General features: G+C 34.1%; 1 protein-coding gene and 1 non-coding gene across 10 annotated transcripts in view; both read right to left on the reverse strand.

Annotated features, from left to right (window-relative positions):
• Positions 1-25,326, reverse strand: part of LOC126915553 (dual specificity calcium/calmodulin-dependent 3',5'-cyclic nucleotide phosphodiesterase 1-like) — a 212,929-nt gene that overhangs the window by 8,965 nt on the left and 178,638 nt on the right. For 6 of the 9 annotated variants that reach the window (XM_050720316.1, XM_050720317.1, XM_050720315.1 and 3 more), the window contains 8 exons: positions 13,412-13,567; positions 12,648-12,858; positions 11,659-11,772; positions 9,828-9,980; positions 7,620-7,673; positions 3,801-4,050; positions 2,891-3,148; positions 1,683-1,852 (listed from right to left, as the gene is read on the reverse strand). In XM_050720316.1, the coding sequence (XP_050576273.1) occupies positions 1,683-1,852; positions 2,891-3,148; positions 3,801-4,050; positions 7,620-7,673; positions 9,828-9,980; positions 11,659-11,772; positions 12,648-12,858; positions 13,412-13,567 (1,366 nt within the window). The remainder of the gene's footprint in view (positions 1-1,682; positions 1,853-2,890; positions 3,149-3,800; positions 4,051-7,619; positions 7,674-9,827; positions 9,981-11,658; positions 11,773-12,647; positions 12,859-13,411; positions 13,568-25,326) is intronic. The other 3 variants (XM_050720313.1, XM_050720311.1, XM_050720319.1) reach the window with 3 other exon arrangements.
• Positions 11,034-11,105, reverse strand: Trnat-cgu (transfer RNA threonine (anticodon CGU)). Its single transcript has one exon. It is a non-coding gene; the product is annotated as a tRNA-Thr (tRNA).

Here is a 25,326-nt window from a genome sequence, read left to right on the forward strand (position 1 = left end):
TTGGTGATCTCCTATTACATAAACTGCAATTGTATAAATTGTTTAGCGAGCGACGAGTTTAGATAACTGCAGTTTTATTGTAATAGCCCCGATAAAAAAAATTTAGATGCATATTTCTGCAGCTAGAAGACCATAAAATGTAATTTCGAAATAATACCGCGTTTATTAAAATTTGAGTACATTAGAAAATATATTATGATATTCAACCCTCTATAACGTTATCAACAGCGATTAAATATATTCTCTCCTTTAAAATACACTTTAAAATAATTAAAACACGTTTCATAATTCTCTGTCCGTATTTCATTAACCGTTTAAATTTGTATATCAATAGCCATAGAATGCAAATAATAATATATCAATGTAAACCCTTTTGCGTTATTGAAACGATATTATTAATAAAATTTTACGAATCACGGTTTACGTAATTTACCGGTAACAAGAACTATCCTTACGTTACAACGATATAGTTAACGAAGAAAAATTACATTTTATTATTTGGTAAAATGTTACGAGATTGTAAGAGTGAAATCTATAATCTACAAGTTGTAACTTGTCAATTCTTAGCTAATACGGTGGAGCCCCTGTCCGCCCCATATTAGAACATCCCTTATCCGAATACCCTAATATCCGGACATAATATTTCCCGGTAAAGGAATGGCTTGTTCCATTTCAAATATTTGCATATTTTATTAGTGCTCGCATACAATGTATTTTTTGCTTTATTCGATCGAATGAATTCTGGTTATGAGGATGCGATATGAAAGTAATACGACAAATGAAACGAAATACGGCGTGATTAAAAACACGAAGGTGCTGTAAATGCAACGGAATTAACAAAAATACATGGCGTTGGAAAAACCATAGTTACAGATAATACCAAAGCAAAAATTGAAAGCTATCTAAAGCACGTAGTCCACTGATGCTGGCAACGGAAGGAAAAGCTTAGATATACCGGCGCAATGAAACAGTTTCATTGCGATAAAGACGATAATAGCAACGATTTTACATAAATGGAAACGGCAAACGAGAGTGGTAATGAAAAGCTGACAATTCGTGCCAAGGCGTTCGTGGTATTTGAAAAAGAGTTTCGACGATTCGAAGTACAAAAAGAATGTAACTGTATGCGATTATTTATAACGAGAAAATTACGTGACTTAGCGGCCGAAAAGAGGAGGAATTTACAAACATCTAAAGATACTAATCTTAATTTACCATTAATCTTAATTTACATTTGAATCAATGAAATTTCAAAGGAAAGAACCGATTGTTACATTATCCGAAAACTCGGATTCTATTGGATTCTATCGTCGAAACAGTTTTGGCTCCCTGTTATTTCGGATAAGGGAGGCTTTATTGTATTATCGGTTGGTAAATCATAATTCAAGAGAATCAAATACCAAATTATACTGGAATATCGATAAACCGCGTAACACCATAGGATATGTCAAACTTCACGCAAATCGATCAGCATAAAGCATCCGGTGGAATTTAAACCGCAAAGCGTTAACGTTTCGCACTTCGTGTCGTGCATCAATTACAATTTCGTCGAATGGCAAGATTTACGTGTGAGAGGAGGACGGTTGTTCGCGGTATAACGGCGCACAAATTACAACGAAAATGGCCGACAATCATCAAGGGATCGAACGTACACACAGGACCGACGTTTTCCGCGTACGTACCGGAAACTCGCGGAGATGTGGTGATTTTCCAGGACGGCTCGATCGTTGTAGAGTAGAGCCGTATCGCTACCGGACATTACGTGGAAATTGTTTGTGGTCCCAGTGTGCTCGTAGTCGTGAATAATCGCCGCAACCAGCGTGGCGAAAATCTCCAGGTCGGTCAGCCAATTCTGCAAACAAGCAAGCGTTTCGTCTGTTCGCGCGCGTGTAATCCCTGGTAAATGAACAATTTTCCTAGAAAGTGGTCTGAAAATCGTTATCGAGGATATCGGGCGAAAGCGAAATTTGTTTTTCACCCTCCGCAAACCTCGATTTATTCGTTTTGCGCGCAGATTCTCGAGTGACTCGCGTGTCAAGCGGCACAAGTGCCAGCTAACTTTTAAACTAGAAACAGCTCGATATAGTGGTAGTCTGGTTCGAGAACTCGACGGGGGTGGGAAACTAGTGGGTGAAGTGGTTTTCTCCGTTCGAGCGTGAATTGCTTCGGATTTTCAACTTTTGATTAGTTACGTTTGATTTTTGTTAGGTCCGGCGTGGAAAGTTGTTTACGATAAACCACTTGAAATAAGTTTGGAATGTCGCGATTTCTAATTAAATAATTCGTCGTATCGCTACTTTGCTTTCATAGCGGCACAACCGAAAAATTTACATTACAGTTTACATCATGCTTGTACTTTTACCGTGTAAGACGGTACGCTTGTAATTCCGTCAGTTTTACGTCAGAGGACAATGTTATTACTTAAATCGTTATCAACATGGCCTTACTTTTACAGAAACACTGGCTCATCATCGGTTGTTTCGTGATCGGTTGTACCACTTTCGCAAATAGTGGCATAGTTTCTATTAAGTCAGCCTTAGTGTCGTTGGAATGACTCACGAAAATTTCTTTATAAATTTTAAAATGCCTTCTCCCTAAAATTTACGTTTTTTGAATTGTGTCAATATCAAAGCAAAGTAACAATATTGAATTTCCTTCTTAAAAGACTGTAGAAAATTATTTCATTTCATATTGAAATATTCATCTCGAACAAGATAATAAGTAATAATAATAATTCATCTTTTTTTTTAAATAATTCACATTGATTCAATTAATAATTATCTAAGTTATTTTCATCGTAATTTAAATGCCAATATACCTACTCGACATATAATGATAAACGATGGAATATCGTTGAGTCACTGATACACTTTTTAATTGATTGACTTACCATAAGTCCTACTTGACACAAAATGTAGTGCATAGTCTGTGCGACATCAGCTGCGTGAAGATTATTATGATACGGATTTCGATGCCTGCAGTAACCCTCTTCGACTCTTCCCAAGAAGCACTCCAACACTGTTGCAGGGACTTTAAATTTGTGGATCATGCCGTATCGATTCAATAGATCATAGCCGAGATATTTCACTGGAGCTCCCATCGCGGCTTCGTTTAATGAAAATACGTCAAAGGACCAATCGTCTAAAGTCTTAAACAGAGATATATAAATTTCAATGTGTATTTCCGGCACAAAGATAAATATCATCTACCAGATCGTGGTAACGATATAAAAGTTCAGACTTCTTCCAGAGACAAGCGACCTATAGCTATGATCAGCTGATGAGATCAGTTTCAGGATGCAAAACGGCTGTCAAATTTCGTACTCTATATTTACATATTATATTTCAAATATTTAATAATGGCTTGTCTGAATCTCTCTTGTGCTACACCGTGAAAGTATTATACTATCTACATACGTTTTAGCAAATGACAAAGAAAAATTAAAGCACTGAAGTAATACACCATGGTACAAAATTTTAGAATCTATTGGTGTCTCTTCAAAAACGCTACTTTCTGCCCAAAGACGCGTTATAAAATCAAAAATCAAAACTCGTTAGAAAATAAAAGATCAGTTCCATACAAAAATTTACCATTCGAAGCTGTAGAAAAAGATACCTAAACGACGTTACGCGTTAAAAGAAGTACGAACAAATGTCTGTACAAGTGTGTGAAAATCTCGACAAATTCATCGATCGAAAGATATCGTCTTGTATAAATATTACTCATCGTCAATCATGTTTGCGCGCAAATTTCGCACGACAGGCGTCGGATAAAGCTCGTATCGAATGCACCCGGCATACCTTGAGCACTCTAACCACTTCCGGCGGGAACTGCATGAACGCGATATTGGTGACCCGCCTGTAAATCCGATCGACGAAGATTCCTGCCCTGATGGCGTGCGCGACCGAGCGGAACTTTGGCTTCTCGTCTGCCTTCCGCCTCGTGGTCGCAAGCTGTCTGGTAAAGGTCGAAGCCAGCCATTCGCGAACTTCCGGTGGCACCGCGTCCGGCTGTACCTCCGACAGTTCGTCGTCCTCGTCCGCTAGCCGCCTAAGGAAAATGTTTCTGATTAAGTGATACGCGGCGAGACCAGAGACGATCGCGAAACAACTTGGAATCACAGTGGACAACTCCTACCTTCCCTACAATTTCTTTTTCTTTTTTTTTTTTTTTTTTTTTAATCTTTTATAAGAGAACAGAGAGTAGGCTTACGCTCGAACATCCGCTAATAATCGCTTTTGCTAGTAATTCCTACCTTTTCTTTATTCATTTTGTCTTTTTTTTTTTTAATTTCTGCGTAATTAGATACCAATCTACTTTTGTGCTTTCGGTATTTTGTTAAATATCTTTTTCTCTTTTCGTTTGGTGAATTTTTACCGTCTACCGTGTACCTTTCCCTTTTGCCATTTCTGCTTCTTTATCGCATGTGTCATTCGAGTGGCTTTAATAAGAAAGGGAAAATAAGAAACACGTACGATTGGATTATTATAAAGGATACGACCATTCGCGGACTTAGTCAAGGAGCAAAGAAACAGCAAATGGTAGTCGTAGCTTACGCTTATCTCTGCCTCGGATCGTGACGGGAGGCTTGTTCGACAGGGTGCGTGTGAAGTTGTGAATGACACAATTTTTCTTTTTCTTTTCTATTTTTTATTTTGCTACAGGGTGTTAGATATACACCGAGCATCGTGGTTTGCAGTCTTTGATTATGACGCAATGTTTTATCCCCTGGATACTTCTATCGGTTTTATCGTACTTTTGCAAACTACTGTTGGGGAGATTTTATGGCTTTTTTTTAAGGTTTAATGGCTTTTTGTTACTCTTTTTTTTCGTAACGTGCGTACGAACGAACTGAAAAGATATTAGTTTTTGCTGTCATACTTTTGCCCGTGCTTGATATTGATCGAGGAAGATCGATGTGACAACGAATTATTCCATGACGATAGACATTGGATTTTTAGCGAATATTCATTGGACAATGTAAGCTAGGAGTATTGTTTCACGAACAAAGTGTTCTTTAGATACAACTTGGAACTCTAATTTTGAAATTCGAGGTTATAATGGGATTTACATTGAAAGCAGATATAATACGGTTCCGCGTCTCTATTATTACGAACGATTTATTATTCTTACAGAATCTGGATCAATGAATCTAGATTATTATCTCGCTCATGGGTATTACGGTAGCATTATTATTAAAACGAAAGTGTGCTTAATTGTACCAAGGATTTGCCTTTAAGGTTGTAGATTTATTCCGTTCTATTTATTCTCTTCCAAAAGTGATCCAAATTATTTATACATAATTCTAGAGTTTGTTCTGAATAATACAGTCGAAACTGTTTGAATAGTTAAAGTAGAATAGAGAAAATGCGCAGCGAGGAAAAGACGGTAGTATGCGAAAGCGGTTCAAGCAAACACACTAGTGTTTCAAAGTGGCTAAAAATATGGTATGTATAGCGATAAATGTTTAATGCAGTGGCGATGTGAATCCGTGTAAATTGAGCAATGTACGGTATTAATGAAACGCCTGTGTCTGAATATCGATGATGATGTGTTTCTGCATCGACTGCATTAGGAATCTAACCTTCGGAATTTTACTCGTTTTATTTAAAGCATAAGAAGTTTTCTTCAACGTCAAACAACAGGAGCTACAGGAATTAGAAAGTCCTCGCAAGTTTTTATAAGTTACTGGTGCTATATACAGTGGGTCGTTAATGTCTTTAATACTTTTAAGAGGGAGCTCGGTAAAGTTAATAGGAACTGTGATGGAATCTTCTCCAAAGAATATAACACTGAACAGAGAGGAATTATGTTTGATAAAGGAATAAGAGTTCTGTCTCGTTTAATAACGGAAAAATTCCTTGATTAAAATCCAATTTCTATTAAATCGACGCAACATTCTAAAATATCAATTTGAAAACAATATTTTACGAATTTACATCCTAAATAATAGAATTTATTCCCCACCATAGTACGTTGCTTTTCGTTTCGTTGTTCTAAGATTATCGTTGTAGTGGGTGCATATATCGACGAATTGACATTCCGACGAACCAAATACGTCGATGTAATAAAATATGTACGTATATGGGTTTTTACGAGTGTATCACAGTCTTCAGCTGCTTCGTTTCTCAAAATACCAGTTCGTTCGAATAATGTTGGATCCATCGTAACGATACAATTCATTATAATCATGTCTTATAAAAATTGTTCTGCCTAAATTGCGTTATTCATTGTTAGACAATGAAATTGACGCAACATGTGCAGGTCTAACGTTGCAATTAAAATTCGAAAAAACATGGCAAAGTATAGAAAGCAATATTTTTTGACAGAAATTTTTGTACTTCGAAACGACCAAGCTCCGTAAAAGGTTTTAACTTATTAAACACAGTAGAAACACTCTCTCGATTTCTCGTTAGGTTCAAGCATCAACGATAAAAGGAAAATCGCGGGAAAATATATCGAACGCAAACTCGTTACTGCCTTGAAAGAAAAAAAACAATCTTCCAATTCAGTGTTTCATTTTTTAGAGTGCTGATTCCCATTACTTTTGCGTCGGATCGATACAAATCTTTTTGTACTAGACAAATACCGATGCTGTTGTCTAAGATCGAATAAAACTACGAAATTTCCTATTGCTGTGGCCATTAGAAAAATGCAACGAACGAAACGTCATATTGCACGGTATCAATGCGTGAAAACGTTGGAACAATAAAATATTGATTTATCAATACTGGTAACATTTATCGCATAAAGGTTTCTTACGATAGTTCGAAATATTACGATTAAAGAATATTTACATTTGATCGAATAGGGAAACAGTTCCTTTATCAGATACGATTAATTGGCACATTCATGCGTACTGTAATTTAACACGAACAAGTGGTAATCGTGTAATTTGGTAAAAATGGTAATTTCTTGTGATATTAAAGCTTTTGGTGAGTGTATTTATATTACGTGGGCGATTGTTACTAAAACAAGACAAATAGCGATGGATGAGGATTCATGCAGAATATGGATCATGGCTGTGTTTTAATAGTTATTGAAAGGGCGACGGTAAAACTTTTATTTATTTTGTAATATCTAATTTTTATACGTACTTCGAATGTAATTTTTTGGCGAATGCTAGACTAATCGCTGTTATTATTATCGTGAAATCATTTTGATAGTTCTTTTAGGAAATTTCTGTGATGTCGATACAGTATAAATATATTTATACTACAGTCATTTTTAAAACAAATCCGACATTAATCCTTAAATATTCTACTAATCGGGAATATAAAATATTTTGTAGTAAGAATAAAAACATTAACGGAAATTTTCTTTCAAATTTCAAAGAATCGCGAACTTGAAAAACCTAGGTATCGAGGAAGATATTAGAAAATAAATGGAACGGCGCTTTAACCGAGTCCTCGAACGAACTATTCAATTTATCCAGAGAATGGCGTCGTGTCACCCTTTCAAAGGCGTCCTTACCGCGAGTTTTGAAGATCACCGTGTCTCCGCGCTACGAGAAACGTAAAAGAAACGTGACGAAACGAAAAGACGTGTCTGACAGCGATGCACATCGTGAACGTGAATGAAATCTTAGCGATTTCTTGTATTCAAACATTTGAACGAACCTACGTCGTATACCCTGACGGCGAGTAGCGGTTGACTCCACACGCTCGGCGTCTCTATAATTCGAAACATGAAGAAAAAAACGTGTGTCACATTAAACGATAGATCACATTCATCAGGCCGTATCTAAAGCACGGAACGTCCGCCTGCGTGCGTGTATATCGTTACATGGAAATAAAGTAAAGGAAGAGAGAAAATAAGAAAGAAAGATAGGAGAGTAATGGAAATAGAAGACAAAAGAGAGAGAGAGAGAGAGAGAGAGAGAGAAAAAATGACAAAAGTTTGTACAGTTCCATTCTATCAGCGACATCTCGTTCTTTTCTCTCATTTTTCTTTTTTTTCCTCTTTTTATCTCTTACGGTTGAGAAGCGCTTACACAATGTCGCGTCTCGATGACGATTTCGTCATCCAGATTGTACAGGGGACGTTCGATCATTCCATTAAAATAGCTCGTTTCAAATGACAAGTGATTTCTCAACGCACACCACCCTATATATGTATATATAGATACACGCATGCACGTTCTCATATAGATGGGCGCAGGAAACACATACATAGAGACAGAGGGAAGAACTCGATTGTACGTATATTTTTTTCTTTTTTTTTTTTTTTTTTTTGAGATAGCGATGCATACAGCTGGTAAACAGGCAGATATCCAAGAAGTGAGCAGGTTACACCTAGAAAGATCTAAAAACAGGCTAGAGAAGAGGGGGAGACAGGCCAGGCAGGTAGAGAGAGTCGTCATGCTGTGTTTTGATGTGTTTGACGCTCGTGATAGACCGACTTTGATCATTCGCAATCCAATTATGTGTACCACGTAATTAGCGAACAGCTGTTCTTTTTGTGTCTCCGTTCTGAATTTTCGAGAAGCTATTTTGTAGGTTTCCTGGTTCTCGCGAATGTTTGGTTAATAAAAAAATGTCTGAACACGATTGCAAATCGATGAGATCCTATTTCAAACGATGTACGAACGAGTGTTAATTTTGATATAGAATGAAATAAATTAAAAAAAATTATCGCGTCTATCGTTACTTTTTGACTGATCTCTTTTCGATATCGAAATTTGACTGTAGGAGGTAGCGTAATTTCTTGCATGTGTGTTTATTCAAAAAATCTAAAACTAATATGTCATCAGTTTTAACTTCGCAGCATGATATAGTTTCGCTATATAGTCGCTAGACCTATCTAAACCTAAACTTATCACATATTAACATTCGTGCATTGCAGATGTGTGCAAATTGGTAAGGAACGATACGATAGTTCCGAAGATACTATAGACTTGACTAACGATCGACACACATTAATTCCTGTGCAAAATGTCTACACTATCTATTTAGTACAAAGCCAAAACTACATATATGTTGACTAGAAGAAAACGTAGTATGTATGTATGTATGTATATAGATCTGCGGTGCAACGCTGGGGGAGCGAAATCGCATTAGAAAATCTCACACTTTAGATTTAATTAGCGGGCGGTAAATTAAAAATATCTTAAACGCGAACCTCATCATTGAAATCAGCTTTCATCGAATAAGCTTCTTTCCGAGAAATAAATATAATTCTATATATTACCTTGAAGTTCGAATAAATAAACGAAGAATCATTGTTACGAGAACTCGAATACTACAATATAAAAATATAGTGAAAAAATCAATTACAAAAAATCAGATAGTTATGAGAAATACATAAGAAACAATAATTATAAAAATTAGTTATAAAGATATGATGGAAAATAATTTAAAAAAAAATAGTTATAATACCACTAAACAATAGAAAAGAGAAACTTGAAAAAAAAACAAAGTCAACTTCACACTCATAAGAAAATCATTTCTCAAGATCCTTCGACCGAAGAAAAACATTCCGTGTCAGCTTTTCGCTTTCACCCCCCCTCTTCGCCGTCATTTTTCACTATCAGAAACCGGTCGATCGAATCGGTCTGGAATTCGGTATGGTTCACGGGACAAGGTTCGATTCCCCTTAGACGCTAATGATCAGAGCAAACGACGCATGATCGTGACCCTTAATAACGAGATCCATGAGATCGAGAAAAGATGTCAACACGTGAAGGGGAGAGAACGATAGAAACATGGCGGATGTCTGGGTTGATAGGTTCTTGAAGGATGTTTGATTTTCGAAGGGTCGAAGAAGGGGGCGGGGGGTAGGGGCGGTGAACAAGTCGTGTGAGGTCGGAAATGTGAATATTTCGCAACCTTGCCCATACGGGGGTGCGAAGCTTCCGTTTCTGGGTTACCACCGCGTGGCCCTGTTGTCCATCCGAGTCCAAGCCGCTCCCCAGGGATGCAGATGACAGGCTCGCACCCCTACGCGATGACCGAGAGCACTCAACCCCTCCTGAATTCACCCTGCGGTACTGCTTGTTAGTGCATGTGTCAAGTAGGGAACAGAACAGTAGAATATTACACTTTTTCTTTATTTATAATCATTAGCATTATAGCGCCGCCATACGGAGAGGATATAAGTCGATTAGCTTGGTTCGAATCGATGTCGCTATTCCCCTTGGGATACCTGTTTCTAAGAAATAATTATTACACGGTCGAGGGGTTAACAAGAATCTCGTCGCGCCGATATAGACTCTGGAAAGATCACGGTTAAGTGGATTATGTAGTTTCGAACTGTAGACTGGTGCAGACTCAAGGATTCTTCGAGCCTCTCGTCGGTCGTTGCTGCTGGAATATGTTAATCGTGATATACGCAAATATTCAAATTAAACGAGCAACGTCAGTTGAAATTGACATAGATCGGAGATTATCATGGCTGTATTTTAAATTGAGTATTTTTATATCGTAGTCGCCAGCTAGTATCGAGTTTATGGTAAGAATTTATGGATAATCTTAGTAGAAAATACGTCGCATTAAAAAATAGTTTGCACGTCGTATTATGGTTTTCTCGCCTTGTTGGATGTGTTGAAAAATTGTATAGATCGTTTAAAAAATATGCGGATGTTTCTCGGCAGGAATGGCTTTCACGGTAATGTGAGCCTCAAGTTGGACTGACTGCTTTGTCGGCGTGGATAACGCTGTTATTTTATCAATTTCGACATTTAAACGAAACGAGAAAAATGAGAAAAGAAGAGAATGAAAAAGAACGTCAGGAGTATGAAACATATTGACTTTTTATTTGACTAATATAAAGAAACAACTTCGATCTATAAATCATTGTAATGTAATAAATCAATGTAATGATAATGCGAAGTAAATATAAGCGTAAAAAGGACGATTTCGAATGTTAAAGATATATAGAACTGCGCGAGAAATACGATCGCAAATAGCTCAAATAATGATACAACATTTATAAAAAGAATTGTTAAAACAGTTGTGAAAAATGATGAATATTTTGTCGACGAATGTTGAGAAATTTTTGCGATATAGAGAAAGAAAAAAAAGAAAAAATTCAATTGCCTCCTGTGAGGATTGAACTCACGACCCCTGGTTTACGAGACCAGTGCTCTACCACTGAGCTAAAGAGGCATTTCTGTTATCCTTACTGCTCGAATCTGTAGTCATAATACAATTCTATATTTTTATCAAAATTACGAATACATAGTTATTCTTATCGTTTTAAATAATATATACAATATACAAATATAATACACTACACTTACGTATTCAAAGATATAATTTACTTTTCATATAATGTCGTGTTTTCAAGGGTCGTGAGTCATACAAAATATCATATATCATACAAAATCCTGATAAAGATATCATTAATTGTTAGACATTAACAATAATAATTATTATAACAATAATAACGAATAAATTACAAATTCGTCAATGATCGATTAATCGTGTTGCCTAGAAGTCAAATTATTAATCATTTGATTAGACGAATATACTTAGGGGTAGATGTGCGCAATTTAATATCAAATTTCAAATTTTTTGATGATACACACAAGATATAAATATAAATCTTCGCGAAGAAGTTGTGGTCTGCATGTAGCTATAACGGAAACAACTAACACGATATTATTAAAGGTGAAATTTACAGAGGAGATTATCAATTAACATTTTGAACGAAACTTACTTGGTTTCATCGAGGAAGACAGCTTCGAGTACGCGTGCCGCGTAGTGTAAATTTCGTTGAAGCAATTCTGCAGATATTTCGCCATGTTGAAGCTGCCTCAGTAAGCATCTCAATCTGTAACAGGAATTAATATTTTGCGTGTTATAAATATTTGAAGATCATTATTACTATTAATAAATTTACCGTGTTATAGAAGATAAGATTTCAAACGAATATATCAATCTTCTTTCGCTCCTGATGGTCTAATTCTACTCAAAATATAATATTTTGTTACGGTAAGAGATAGTACTTAATGCATACTGTAACGTATCGAGTAACTTAATCAATAAAAAGGACGAAAATAATAATAGAAACACAAGTAACACGTCATAATTCATTATATTTTGAATTCAATTGTGCGCAATATAAAAATCAATGTTGTGATTGTGCGTGTAAATTTGTAGCTATGTTTTCAAATAATAAAATGTTTTCAAATGTTTTCAAAACATATAATCATTTTCTGGACAAAAGTTTGAAAAAGCTTGAAAAATGTTGCGTTATTTAATATTTTGCACGAGTGGGAACAAGCTTTGAAATTCGTACTTTTGTATCATCGAAACAATGCGTAGTTATATTAACCGCGCACCATGATATTTCAGAAGAATACTGTATTCAAATGGAAAAGAGAAATTGAATTCATTTCTATTTTACATCGAAACGTACTTCGTGTATTCTAGTAATTGCGTTCTTGAAATAACGAAATAATAAAATAACGAAAAAATGCTGAAATCATCTTAAAAAGGAACTACTTTTATTTCTTTTTAGTTTCCAACTCGATTCTTCTAAATTAAATCCATCAATTTCCAGGGCGCGATTTTTGTATGTTTTTTAAGTATTCAGTATGAACGTACGCAATTATGCAAATTGATGGGACAGAAATATATGAGATACGCTTCGAAAAGAATGGAAGAACACCGGCATAGAGGAAAATAGTATCGCGGAAGCCATACCTGAGAGCAGCCTTGTCGCAAGCATCGGGGGTGTCAACGGCAGGAAGCGAGTCCGTCGTTAGATCGACATTATCAAGGATCTCATCAAGGTCCACGGACTGGCTTGACGAAAGAGTGTCAGGACTGTGCGGCGGCGGAGAACTTTCGAAACTTCCGCCGATACTCTTACTCTTACCAGAACTTCGACGTACTATCGTTAATGTGCCTTGTTCTGCAACATAAAAGACACGAATATATTAAATAATTACACGATACTGCGTACACCCCAAAAAGGAAAAATTTCTACATTCGAAACGCTTGATCATCGCTGAAGGAAGATGACTTTCCTTTCTGGATCTAACACGAGCTCCGATAATGTGATTATAAAAATTTCGTTGAAACTTGGTCGAACGACGACTTTTAAATATATTTTATCGCAATTTCCTACGTGTATAGAAATAGTCATATCGAAATTAATTACGTAATTCAATTATCATAATCCAATGAGACTAATTGTAAGCTGTATTTCAAACGAAAAATCTATATATTATCGATACACCTGATCGAATAAAATTTACGACTCTAACATATGTGATAAAATTTATCAAATGTGTAGAAATTCTGATTCAATTTAAAGCATTGGAACTTCCTATGTACATCGCAAGATTTATTGAAATTTATTGAAAATGTTCGTTATTTAATCACCATAATGTTACTAACCTTATAGAGTAATCCTATAAAGGTCGTAATATACCATACAACAATCGTGTTATAGAGTCACTTACTCGATAGCTGGCCATTCCGACCAGGCGAGGAAGGGTTGTGCAATCGAGACGACGTTGTACTAGTGCAGCTTGTAGTTGCATTAACGTTTGGAGATGCACCGGGTGAGGACACTGCAATATCGTCTCTCGTGACTCTTCGATCCGGTGGAGATGCAACTGCAATTCAATGAACAAATATAAATTACTACTAATGCAATATTAATGTAACATATATCTATTAATGTAAATTTTCATCGATTTGTCATCAATTTATAACGGTATATTTATTTCGGTTTAGTCTTCGTTTTGTTGCCTATTGATTGCGTATGTAGTATTATCTCAAATGGTAACAAGAAGGAGATGCTATTAATCTTATATAATTCAGGAATAACATATATATATAGTAGCCTCGATGATTTAAAGACAAGGAAAATTAATACTTTTAAAATTGAAATTTCTTTTTATTATTATCGCAATATCCTTTTTCGTAGATACTATTTTTTATTTTATCATTGAACAATGAAGGATTGCTTCAAGATGTTGTATCGATTTATTTACTTTTTTTCTCTTCCATAAGAGTTCATATATTATGCGCTAATTACTAGAATAATTAGAAAATTTCTTGCTCATGATATTCCGATATTTCCCATATTTGATAATACAATCTTCCTATCTTAAGGCAGTTATCGTACGTACAAAAAAGGGATAAAGTAAAATAGCAAGTAAAATATCAAGCCACCAAGAAAAGAATTGGAAATGAATGAAAGTGAATATTTACGACATTTTATTGTCGGTACGTGTATCAAGAGGAAAATGTTCTAGCAAGTCGGTGGAGATTATAATTAATGAGAATATTTCCGCGAGGAACGAATGATGATTAAGTAGAAGTAAGGATAATTCAGAGTCCCTTCGAAAGCGACAAAGCGTCAGGATAATCACTCTAATTGATTGATCAAACAGACGTGAAAACAACAGGTCCGCATAGCGGAATTCGGTGGAAGAGCTATCGATTCGTGCTGGATGTCTGTGGATAACAAATTAGGCCTGCAGCAGTCCGATCAATTGTGCTCGGCTTACAATGCTATCACATTGCATTTGATAGTAGTTATGGGAAAATTAGGTAGAAATATGATAGAAATTAGGGAAACTTGAGGTTTCATCATTTTCTTTGTGCACTTTTTTCTTCATTAAATGTAGAACATTTATAACTTTAAATATTTCAACGTATTTAAACATGAAAAAATACTAGATAGGACATTTTAAGAATGACATAATGTTTTAAATCAATATAACATTTTAAAGCAATCTTTTATCGTATTATTCCTTTTTTATTACGCTTTATATTATATTAGATATTTTAAATCTAGAAAACATTCTGCTATTCTTTTCATCATCGTATCTTACAATATTTTTGAATTATTACAATTGCTAGTGACATTTCACTTGTTATCTTTGATATAGAAATTATTTTAAGTGTTAAGCATCTAACATGTTATAACATGTTAATTTTCTGTTATACAATGATGATAAATCGGCGTCCGTTTCACAAATAATATAACTTTTCCTTTTGTGCAACCGTGCAATGGATAACAGGAAATTTATTGCGCTACAAGAAATTGATCACATCATTATAACCGGATTATTTTTAGTGCTGCAAAAGAGTTACTGTATCGCAAAATAGAATCTCTTTGCGCTGTTACTTTGTGCTATCAATGAAATGAAATTCTAGCGTCATTCCTAGTGCTGTATTACCTGTACCTAATTAACAGTTTTACTTTTCCAGGTTCCCGTGTGGTTACTTTTATCGCGCCGGATACCTAATCAACCTAAGTATTATATTACTATTTCGGAGCGAGCAACTCGTAATCATCTTCGTAATAACGTTTACCTCGTTTCTAATTAATCAGAGCCATTCTCGCGAATTCATTTTACTTTCAATTAACCCGTTCCTGTTTCTTTAATAAAAATTTTCTAATAAATTTTGGAAGATGCCAAAACTTTTAAAAGAAAGTAACGAGAAATGCTCTGATATATCGCAGCGTCTTAGGTTGCTTTACTTTGTTTTAAACGGAGAAGAGCAAAGAGGAATGCTCAGAAAGTTAAAAAAGACTATGGTTCTGGTCTAAAATTATTTAAAATGAACATGCCATGGATTTTAGGTGAAAATTTTAAGCAGAATATTAATAGTAGAAGCAGGAATGTTTGGAAAATGGAATTTTTGGATAATTAAGTTTCTTTTTCTTTCTATTTCAAACGCTTTATGTTAATACTTCGCAAGAAACTGACAGAAGGATTGTTAATTCTTTTTGATATGAATAAATTATACTGATACACATGATTCATACTAACGCTGATTCGGCGAGTGCATGAACTTTGATGCCTACTCAAAGTTCAGTATAATCTTCGTCGATTTAATTTTTGTGCGATGGTCGACGAGTAACTCGTCCATTTCAATTTACATCTCATGTAAATCTACAAATTGAGTTGAATCGAAATCCTGTTCGACATTTCAATGAAATTTTCTATACAAACCAGTATCCGTTTATTGATTCAGCTTCATCGAAACTGAATGCCTAAATAGACAAGTCGAAGTAACTTGTTCTTAATGAGATTTTGAAAACAGCTGACGCGTATTCTACGAAGCTAAGATTTATAGAATTAAAGCGAACATTTTATATGCTATATGTGTATACGATGTAATTCAATTCATCTTCCTTTATTAAACTATTAATAAACTGGTTAAAAATAAGCTGAAGGATTCTGCGATTTTTAGAATATTCTGAATTTAATATTTCGTTTGAAAGTTATTCTTTCAGTCTCTTCTAAAATCAATTCCGAATTTAAACCAGCGGACATCGATAGCCCGTAACCTGGTATCCTTTGATCCTATAGAATCTGAAAAATATTTATTCGATGATAAGAAACATTTTCGAAGATTTTCCACGTGAATTTCTATATGTTATTTTCACTTTGTAAATGTTTCAGCCTTATCTCAGTACTTAGAATAAAAAATATGTATCGAGTTACGTACAATTATAGTATGGAAAAAGCAAGCAGTAGTTTAGAAAGATGCCATATGCTGCCAATAATATAAGTATTTAAACATCTAGTTCTTTTAAAGATTCACCTTTGGGCAATTTAAACGTCGCATTTCTATCGATGTCCTGTTTCTTCTAAGGTTTCGTAAATTTTCATTGGCGCTTAAATAACCGTAATAAATACATTTAATTGTTTCCACGATAGCGATCAAGACAAATTGCTTTTAAATCTAAACATATGACTGGAAAGACACAGTAGGTTGCTCTCGACTTAAGCATCCAATAAATTGTACCAACTGGAAATCGACAAGATTGAGTCGCCAGTATGGCTCGCTTGAATTTCGTGATTCATGGCTGACGATAGTGACCCGATCAAGTTGCGCTCTAATGAATCGTGGATCCATGCAAATTTCTGTCCGTTACGGCACGTGTAATGAAAATACGATTATGTGGTTCTATAGTACTTATTATGCATCCTCGGTTACAGTTATCGCGAATCAATGCACGTTCTCAATACTGACTGTGTTGGTATCGGTGATTGAAATCGTGTAATTGCGTCCAAACAGACGAAATTTGTTTAGTGCTTATCGGAATTTGTCACAAATGAAATGATTTTCTTCATTCGAATTTTTTTAAAATACAAATTATTCAGAAATTGAAATGATTTGCAACTTTTTGGACAGTGATTTAAGGTTGTGAAGAAAGGGAAGAAACGTATACAAATTTTTCGAATCTATATAAGGCGCATAAATTCTTTATTAAAATATTCGACTATGTAATGAAGCCTAAAATTTAAATAAACATAATTTCGCTCATTTACTTTCAGTGTTATTATAGAACCTAATTTATGTAACCTCGCCCGTTATATCTTCATAAAAAAAAATTATTTTAGCGTTACTTGTTTATATCACATCTATCACTCCGCTGTAAATAATTAAGAGAAAGAAGAGGCAAAATGTGAACGTGAACTTATACTAGTTGGAGTTTAATGTAAGGATTTCTAGACGGGTAAGATGGTTTCCAGACATTCTGTCTGCTGAATGTTGACTCTTGAGACGGCCACTTCACTTCTACTTTAAAACTAAACTTGCGCTTCTCTGCAGTCGTTTTTTGCGCATAAAAGCATGAAGTAATCGGCTGTATCTATTGGCCAACCCTCTACCTCATGAAATTGCAATTTTTGACCAGTGTTTACTTTCTTTATCGATCGATGAAATTTTGCATAGAATTCAAAATTTTCGACAGATATATTACAGTAAATTTTGGAAACTTTTAATTTCTGTTGTAATATATGAATGTACAAAGTCTTAAATAATAATTATATTGTCAACGGCATAGCACGCGTAAAAGATACGTTTTTGCATTTTATGAACGTTAAACAAAAACGAGCACTTCTTTCCAATTTTTTTTTTTACTGTCGAGGAAATTGAATTTTCAAAGGTGCAGCTTCAGAGGGATCTTGTCAAAAGGTGCGGTTTAAAAAAGCGCATTGGCACGTAGTGAATCTGGTTTAAAGCTCGACGCGTCACGTAGAACCAGTCGATAACGTGTGCGTCGAAAACATTTTAGTCCTTGTATTATGCTAAACAATTTGCGCTTTCGGCGTGTTACGTTAATTAAACCGATATTACTATTTCAGCGGACAATATAAATGAAAATGCGTTTGTTGCTAACGTGTATACATATCTACATATATTACGTAGAATTGAGAAAAGTGTTATTAGTTAAGTCGTTTATATCGAGACAAACAATTTTTGCTCGAATATAATTACATATTTGATTAATAAATTTTATAAAACGAAAATGTGTGAAAATTCTCATGTTTTATTTTTAAATAGCTGATAGTCCTGTGAACATGATTTCACGGACTACTTTCTACAAGCTTAAGGTCAAGACAGTTTAGTTTCCAGATACAATATTATTCAAATAATATTATTTAAGATTAAGTAACAATTTATTTCACAAACGGAGCAAAACTTTTAATCTTTTTAATCTTGGTTCGTTTCATTAGTTGGAAATGCAGTGTAAAAAATCTGTATCTAAAAGGATACTAAAGTGCAACTAGAACGTGATGCATTATACTTTATATCTTTTGAAGAGAATTTAGCAAACATCTTGCGAACAGATTTGCCCGACACAGATAAAATTATTCATTGTATTATAAGGTGTCGGTGATCGTCGAAGACGAAATCCGATTGAAGAGTGGAAATAAATAAGGCTACAAGTGACGAAGCTAAAATTTTATAGAAAACGATGTTTTCGTTTACCAAAATGTTATTTATTGACAAACGATTACAAAACTTATTTATTACCTGTACTATATTACTTTATATAGCTTTACGATATTTTTATTTCAATATTTCAAAGACCTGTTGACAATAAAAAATTGTAAAAAACAATAGAAGGTATTATATATTTTAAGCAAGAATGTAAATCCATTATTTAATTTCCTTACAAAGGCTGTAAGTGTCAGTACAGATTTTCTTACCTGATGGGATAGTCGAAATGGATAATTTATCTACGAACATGTTCTAGCACAAGGGAGGTTGTTCACAGGCACATAGCACTCATAATTTAATTTAGGAAACTGATCGTTTAACTAACATTCGTCCTACATCATATGCGAAATGCTAAAGACCGTATAAATCACTGTGATAACACTTCCCTTCATATTTACTGATATTGATCTTCATATAAACCATCTTTTCGAGGAAAAAAATTCTTGTTTAATTTTTTCAAAAATAGCTATTACAACCCCTTTTACTTCCACCGTTCAATTTTAGTTTCAGGCGAAAGACTGTGAAACTGTATCCCCATCTGTTTGTTCACCGATTTAATGGATCGTCGTCAGTTGCGTTTATGTCCCTCGAGAGTGCTGAATGTCTCGTAAAACCGAAAAGTTTTTAAGGCTCGCGATGCGTGCGCTGATATTTTGCACATGGGATTTTCATCGTTCGATAAAGGAAGCTTTATCGAATTTTGCTTGCTTGCCAGGTAAATACAAAATTGCCTGCGTAGTTGAAAATTAATTATTATTTCCAACAGCGCAGCGTTTCGAACGACATACTTTTTACGTTTTAGCTCGCGTATTTTATTTATCGTATCGTCATACCTTGTGCTTCATATTTGGTATTACACTACGGTTGAAGTATAACAAACAGGAGATATGTAAAAATAAATAGAGATATAAATGTGTATTATATCTCAATACCCTTATTCAATCGTCATATCAGACAAGCAATTGAACCGATACAGGTAAATATAAAAAGAAATTTAATATTAATAATATCAGAGGTCAATAATATCAGAAGATGGAAATTATTTCCTCTTATTATTACATAATAGAATTGCCAAGTGTGTTACAATATTGTTATCGGATAATAAAGATTATATTATCCCTATGGTTTCTAAAAAGAGATATTAAATACTGAAAGCAACTGGAAGATTGAAATTATTTTTATTCGATTAAAAGTAATAGAAATCTTTTAAAAATAGGTATACGTAAATACGTAGTAATATTGACATTGATTACAAACGTCGATTACAGAGGGAACATAATAATAATAAACACAATTGATTTTATACGTAGAGATTGTCAAATCCATCTACATATTAATTTCATGCTCCTGTATAATATTTTCCTTTAATGCAATTTTATGGAAATTTCATTTTATTTATTGCCAGTACGAATAGAAACTGACAGCACAATTTTGTTAACGGAATTAGAATTGAATTTATAACTCAATAACATTAAATAACATTATGCATTGTTCCACACTGAATAGAATTCAAGAATATTAACTGCACCACAAAAATTTAGCGACCGATATTAGCGAATTTAATGTTTCGACGAGGTAGTTTCATTATAACAATTTTCAATCGCGGTCCGATTTCCAGCGACTAATGAAACGAGACCGATAAAAATTTTAATGAAAAACTTAATACGTATATACATACACAAGTAATAGTAACAATACATATAACGATGGGAAAGTTGAAACACATAAATTTCAGTTTGATCATCTCCGGTTTGAAGTTTATGTTTGATTCATGCTTTGAGTTTGAAATATTTTTTACTGTATTAGAAGAATTATAAAAGATATTGAATCGAACAAATAAGACAATTAATATACGACAATTTTTTTTTTATAGATTAGGTGTTTACGATATCAACGAGTGTTGGTAGGTATTAAAGAAACACGAGAAAAAGAAATAGGAAGAAATTATTTTGGAAGAGATAAAACGCAAAATATAATAAAATAACAATCGTAAAAAGTAAAGCCCTGTCTTATTTGCAAAGCACATGGACAATGTATGCGTGACTTTCAAGTCAAAGAGCATTATAGGGGTTAATAAAACAGCTGTTAGTCGTATTTTAGTGTGAATCACTGTTACGCAATAAAAGATAACATACAAGTAATATGTTAGGCTTTATTACTTGGTGTTCGCATAGCCATAGACAAACCATGCTTCATGGACACGGCGAATGAGATTAACTAATTACGCCTGTTCTATTTAACTTTCAACCGACCTCAATAACGTCATATTCCTGCTACAATCACATGGAAACTAAGTCTGGGCAATTTTAATATAAAGCTGCTTAAAGTAGAACAACTAGCAGGTTGTATTAATACGAATACAACACCATGTAATGAATTGAAATAAATTTGTAATTAATAGGAGAGATAATCGTTGTGAACTTTCCTTTATAAATATTTCGTTTCAATAATTTTTTCTTACATTTCTTAAGAGTTAATCACAACAGCGAGTTGAAATAAGTTTTTGATCGATAAAAAGTCACCGTTAAAATCTTTCTTTCGCAAACATTTCCCATTATTAATTTTCCTCTTACATCGCTTAGGATGTAATTACGGACAATAAAATCCATATTTTAATAGAAAAATGACTGGAAACATCACAATTTCTGTTTGTTTAAATAATATACTAAAAGAATACGTTAACTTTTTGATCAACACGACACATCACTGGAAGTTTAATTTATAAAGCAAACCATTTCAAATAGCTGAAACATTGCGCTTGTAATAAAAATGCAAATTTGATTATTCATCGACGGTCGAATGTTGGCGCCATAACCGTGTGGGACTGTGTATCCATAGAAGATACATCGGTAATGTGCTGAAAGGATTACTATTAATCCCCTGTAATAATAATCACAATCGTCTAAATAATCATAATCGTCAATATTCTAAAGTTAAATAGCAATCACTTTGCTAAATAATATCGACTAATGCATCCATCAATTATTAATCTGAAATCAGGACGAATAATATCAAGCTATCAATGATGTTATAATATACGATCAGCTTGAAGCATAATAATAATCGGAAAATCGGAATTCTGCTATAGTAAAACTCGAAATACTACGTTCCTAGATTTATTTTAGGCGGATTTCTCATCCTGAAGAACGTATGTAACCATGTCCTATGTCCTTTAACTCTAAGTAATAAATTCTGAGATCGCAGACTCCTTGGATTAATTATGGCGAGTTTCACGACACGATAAAGTTGAAGGTTCTACAGCCTCATAGATGTTGTTGTCTAAAGCAGGTTTTATAGCTTCAAGGTAACCTGTTACTTTCTTTACCATAGGTTCTTGTGTGATCTTAGTTTAATGTAGATTCCAAGACTACCAAGCTTCTAAGTCATAGATTTCAAACTTCCATGGATAGGGATGGTTGCTGATGCGTCTGACGACTTCTGAGTTATATAAAGTGGTTTCCGCATCTCTGTAGATAGTGAGCTTGCGGTTCCACGATCTCGGGTTGTCCAAGACATTGCTAGGTCATTGTGGTGGTCTGTGGCGTATCTTACCGCTTCGGGTGATACGCGAATGCTTGGCTTTACCACGGAGCAGACCGAGCATTGTCCCGCAATCTCGGCGCCTGACGATCGAAGATTTAAGCAGCGGGGTCGAAGATAGGTTATTTTCTCTCATTCCTGTTTCGTAGACCTTCTGTCGTAAATCCTGAAGTTTATGAAACTGAGAAACTCGTGGGATTTAAAAAATTTCTTAAATATATCAGCTCTCTGAGTTTTCCATGTTCAAAACTTTTAGACTTAAGTATAGACGTTAAAAAATATTGATCGATCTCCGTCAATTTCAAAATTAGAAAGACAATTTTCTTTAAGAGGCCGGAAGTTTTCAAATCGTTCAATGCCTACCTTTTTAGTCGAAAAATATGGCCAACAATCTTCGATAGATGAACTAAAATTTAACAAGCTAAATTAAGACTTAACTGAAACACGATTATGGTTACGCGATTATGGTAAAATTATCGACCTCGACACACATGACATAAATTGGTCTATAGTTTTTTACATACACTGTCATAAATACGATATTTCTAAAATACCATCGAATAGGGTGATTCTCTTTCCAGCTTTAATATAACTTCAAAAGTTATATTAAAGTACACCTTTTTTAAATCACTAAGTAACATAAAAATCAGAAAACCAACAAGATCGTATTCAATGTATTTCTCAATTATAACTTTCAATTTTTTTTTCCAGCTATTTGTTTTCCCAAAATATGAGTCATTATTAACGGGGCAAAATTAAAATTCGATTATCTGTCATTCGCGTTGAGTCATGACTCGTTACTAACGAGTAATTATTACTGTGACGTCTTTTGGGTACTGCAGACGACGTGTCTAGTCCAATTAATTCTCCATTCGTATAGTTCGATTAAACAGGCTCACAGCTAAGGTAAATAAGCTATGAACAGCCCGTTGGAATAAACGTGAATAAAATTTTGTCGTTGGTGTAAAGGATTGATGTGTTGTGCAGGTTCATAACATCTATTAAGCCTTTGTTCCTCTGTTATCATGCTGAATTGATCTCGGTAATGACACTGACGTTCCATCTCCAATTATCAACTATGTAATTTTTGTTTTGTTCAGGAGAGCGTTGGCAATTAATAATACAAGCATAATACAAGTATCACTTCAATTGAAGTTCCATTCTATTTTTCCTTTTTTTCTAATTATACAATTTACGAAAATATGAATTTGAAAAATTATCCGCAGTCCATTTATGAGATTAAATAATGATGAAATTAAACAACATATAGCTTCGTAACGCAGAAAGAAAAAGGAGGAATCACAAAGATAAGAAAAATGAAACGAAACTGCGTTTTCTACGACTAGTTCGTTTATCGGTAACATCTGAGCACACTAAACGCTGGACAGTAAAGGTCAGGTCAGAGAAGGTATTTGTATGGGCGAGATAGTTAAACGGGGACTTTTGAGGCCATTGCTTTTGTGTGGATGTCTCTGGTGGTTCGCATATAAGGACCGCTACACAGTTATACAAAATGTACTTATACAATCAGTACGCATAATCCAATTGTTGCTTGCAAATATTTGTAGCAAACTGCATGTCGTTCGTACATGTACGTTTATTTATGTAAGAAATTAGGTATATACTCTGTATATCTAGTCTACGTAGAACTAGATATTCTATCCACGTGCATAATAGTTTTGGTGCATATGTGCATACATAGATATGTAACACTTATTAGAATTATTATCTTGAAAATCTCGTTAAGTTCGTGCGGTTTAATCGTGATAGCAAATGTTTATATAGTATTAGACAGATTTGATTGCCATGATCTCTGTTTCTTTTCTAAACGTATCAGATTGCACGTTTACATGGAGATCAACATGCTCTTCGATGTTTTATCAGTTCAAACTAAGGTATTATCCAATGTAACTTTAATATGATTACGAGTGCTCTTTAACCGACCTTGTAAACATACTGAAAAAATTCCGACTAATCTTAAACAATGTTCGTGTAATGTATAAAAAGATAAATAATATACGAACAATTATGTTACACAGGTAAGTAAGATATTCTGTACGAACAGATAAGTTATTGAAAAGTAATAATTAATTTACCGTAAATTTCATATATGCTTATTCTTCAGAATTATATTTTGTAATTTAGATAACAGACAAATTGTTGGAAAACAACGTTTAACTTATCGTTAAAAGTACCTCTAATACGGTCAGTTAGATATGTTAAATAGTAAGAAAGGACATAATGAACACGAATACAGCGTAAGACTGCTTGTCCATGTATAGTGCAAAACTTAGTAAGCGAAAAGCGATATGTTATTCCTTTGTTCCTGAAGTACTTTGTACAGCACAAAAGCATTACTGTTATGAAATACTGGTAAATTAAAATTCGACAAGAGAAAAGTGAGACAATTACGGAATATAATTGCGTTGACGATAGGTATGAACATTACGATACATTGTCTATAATCGAAATAGCGAGATTAACACAATTGATATAAAAGATGTCCAAGTGTTAGCTACGTAATTAACTGTATCATTAAAACGTTATATATCCAATTCGTTGTTTCATAATTGTACCAATTCACGTGGAGGATGAAAATAAAGTTTATTATCGTTAGAAGGCGATAATAATATTTCGTTACGAAATGACTCTTGCGACTTTGTAATACGAAAAATTTAATGTACAATACGTACCTCTCGCGGATACGAATTTCCCTTTTGCAATTTTATCATCTTTTAGAAATAATACCATGTATATGTTAAGTTTAAATGAATTAAACGAATAAATTTGTTATCGATACAAAAACATTTAACACAATTTCTGAACAACGTTGTTGAGATGTACTCTTCTTTTTGACAATTGGCTATCTTTGAGATGTTATCTCTAATTAATAGCGAAAACAACTTGTAAGTGAAATATTATCGAATAAAGTACTCCTAATTTCATTAATTACTAGAATGATCGATATCATTACGATAAACGAACAACAATATTTTTCTGAGATACTGTATTTACAAAATTAATTCCCACCTGTATGAATTTTCCTTTCCGTACTCCGTCGTCGACAGAACGAAAGACA

Source organism: Bombus affinis, chromosome 4, assembly GCF_024516045.1.
Source record: "Bombus affinis isolate iyBomAffi1 chromosome 4, iyBomAffi1.2, whole genome shotgun sequence".
NCBI lineage: Eukaryota > Metazoa > Arthropoda > Insecta > Hymenoptera > Apidae > Bombus > Bombus affinis.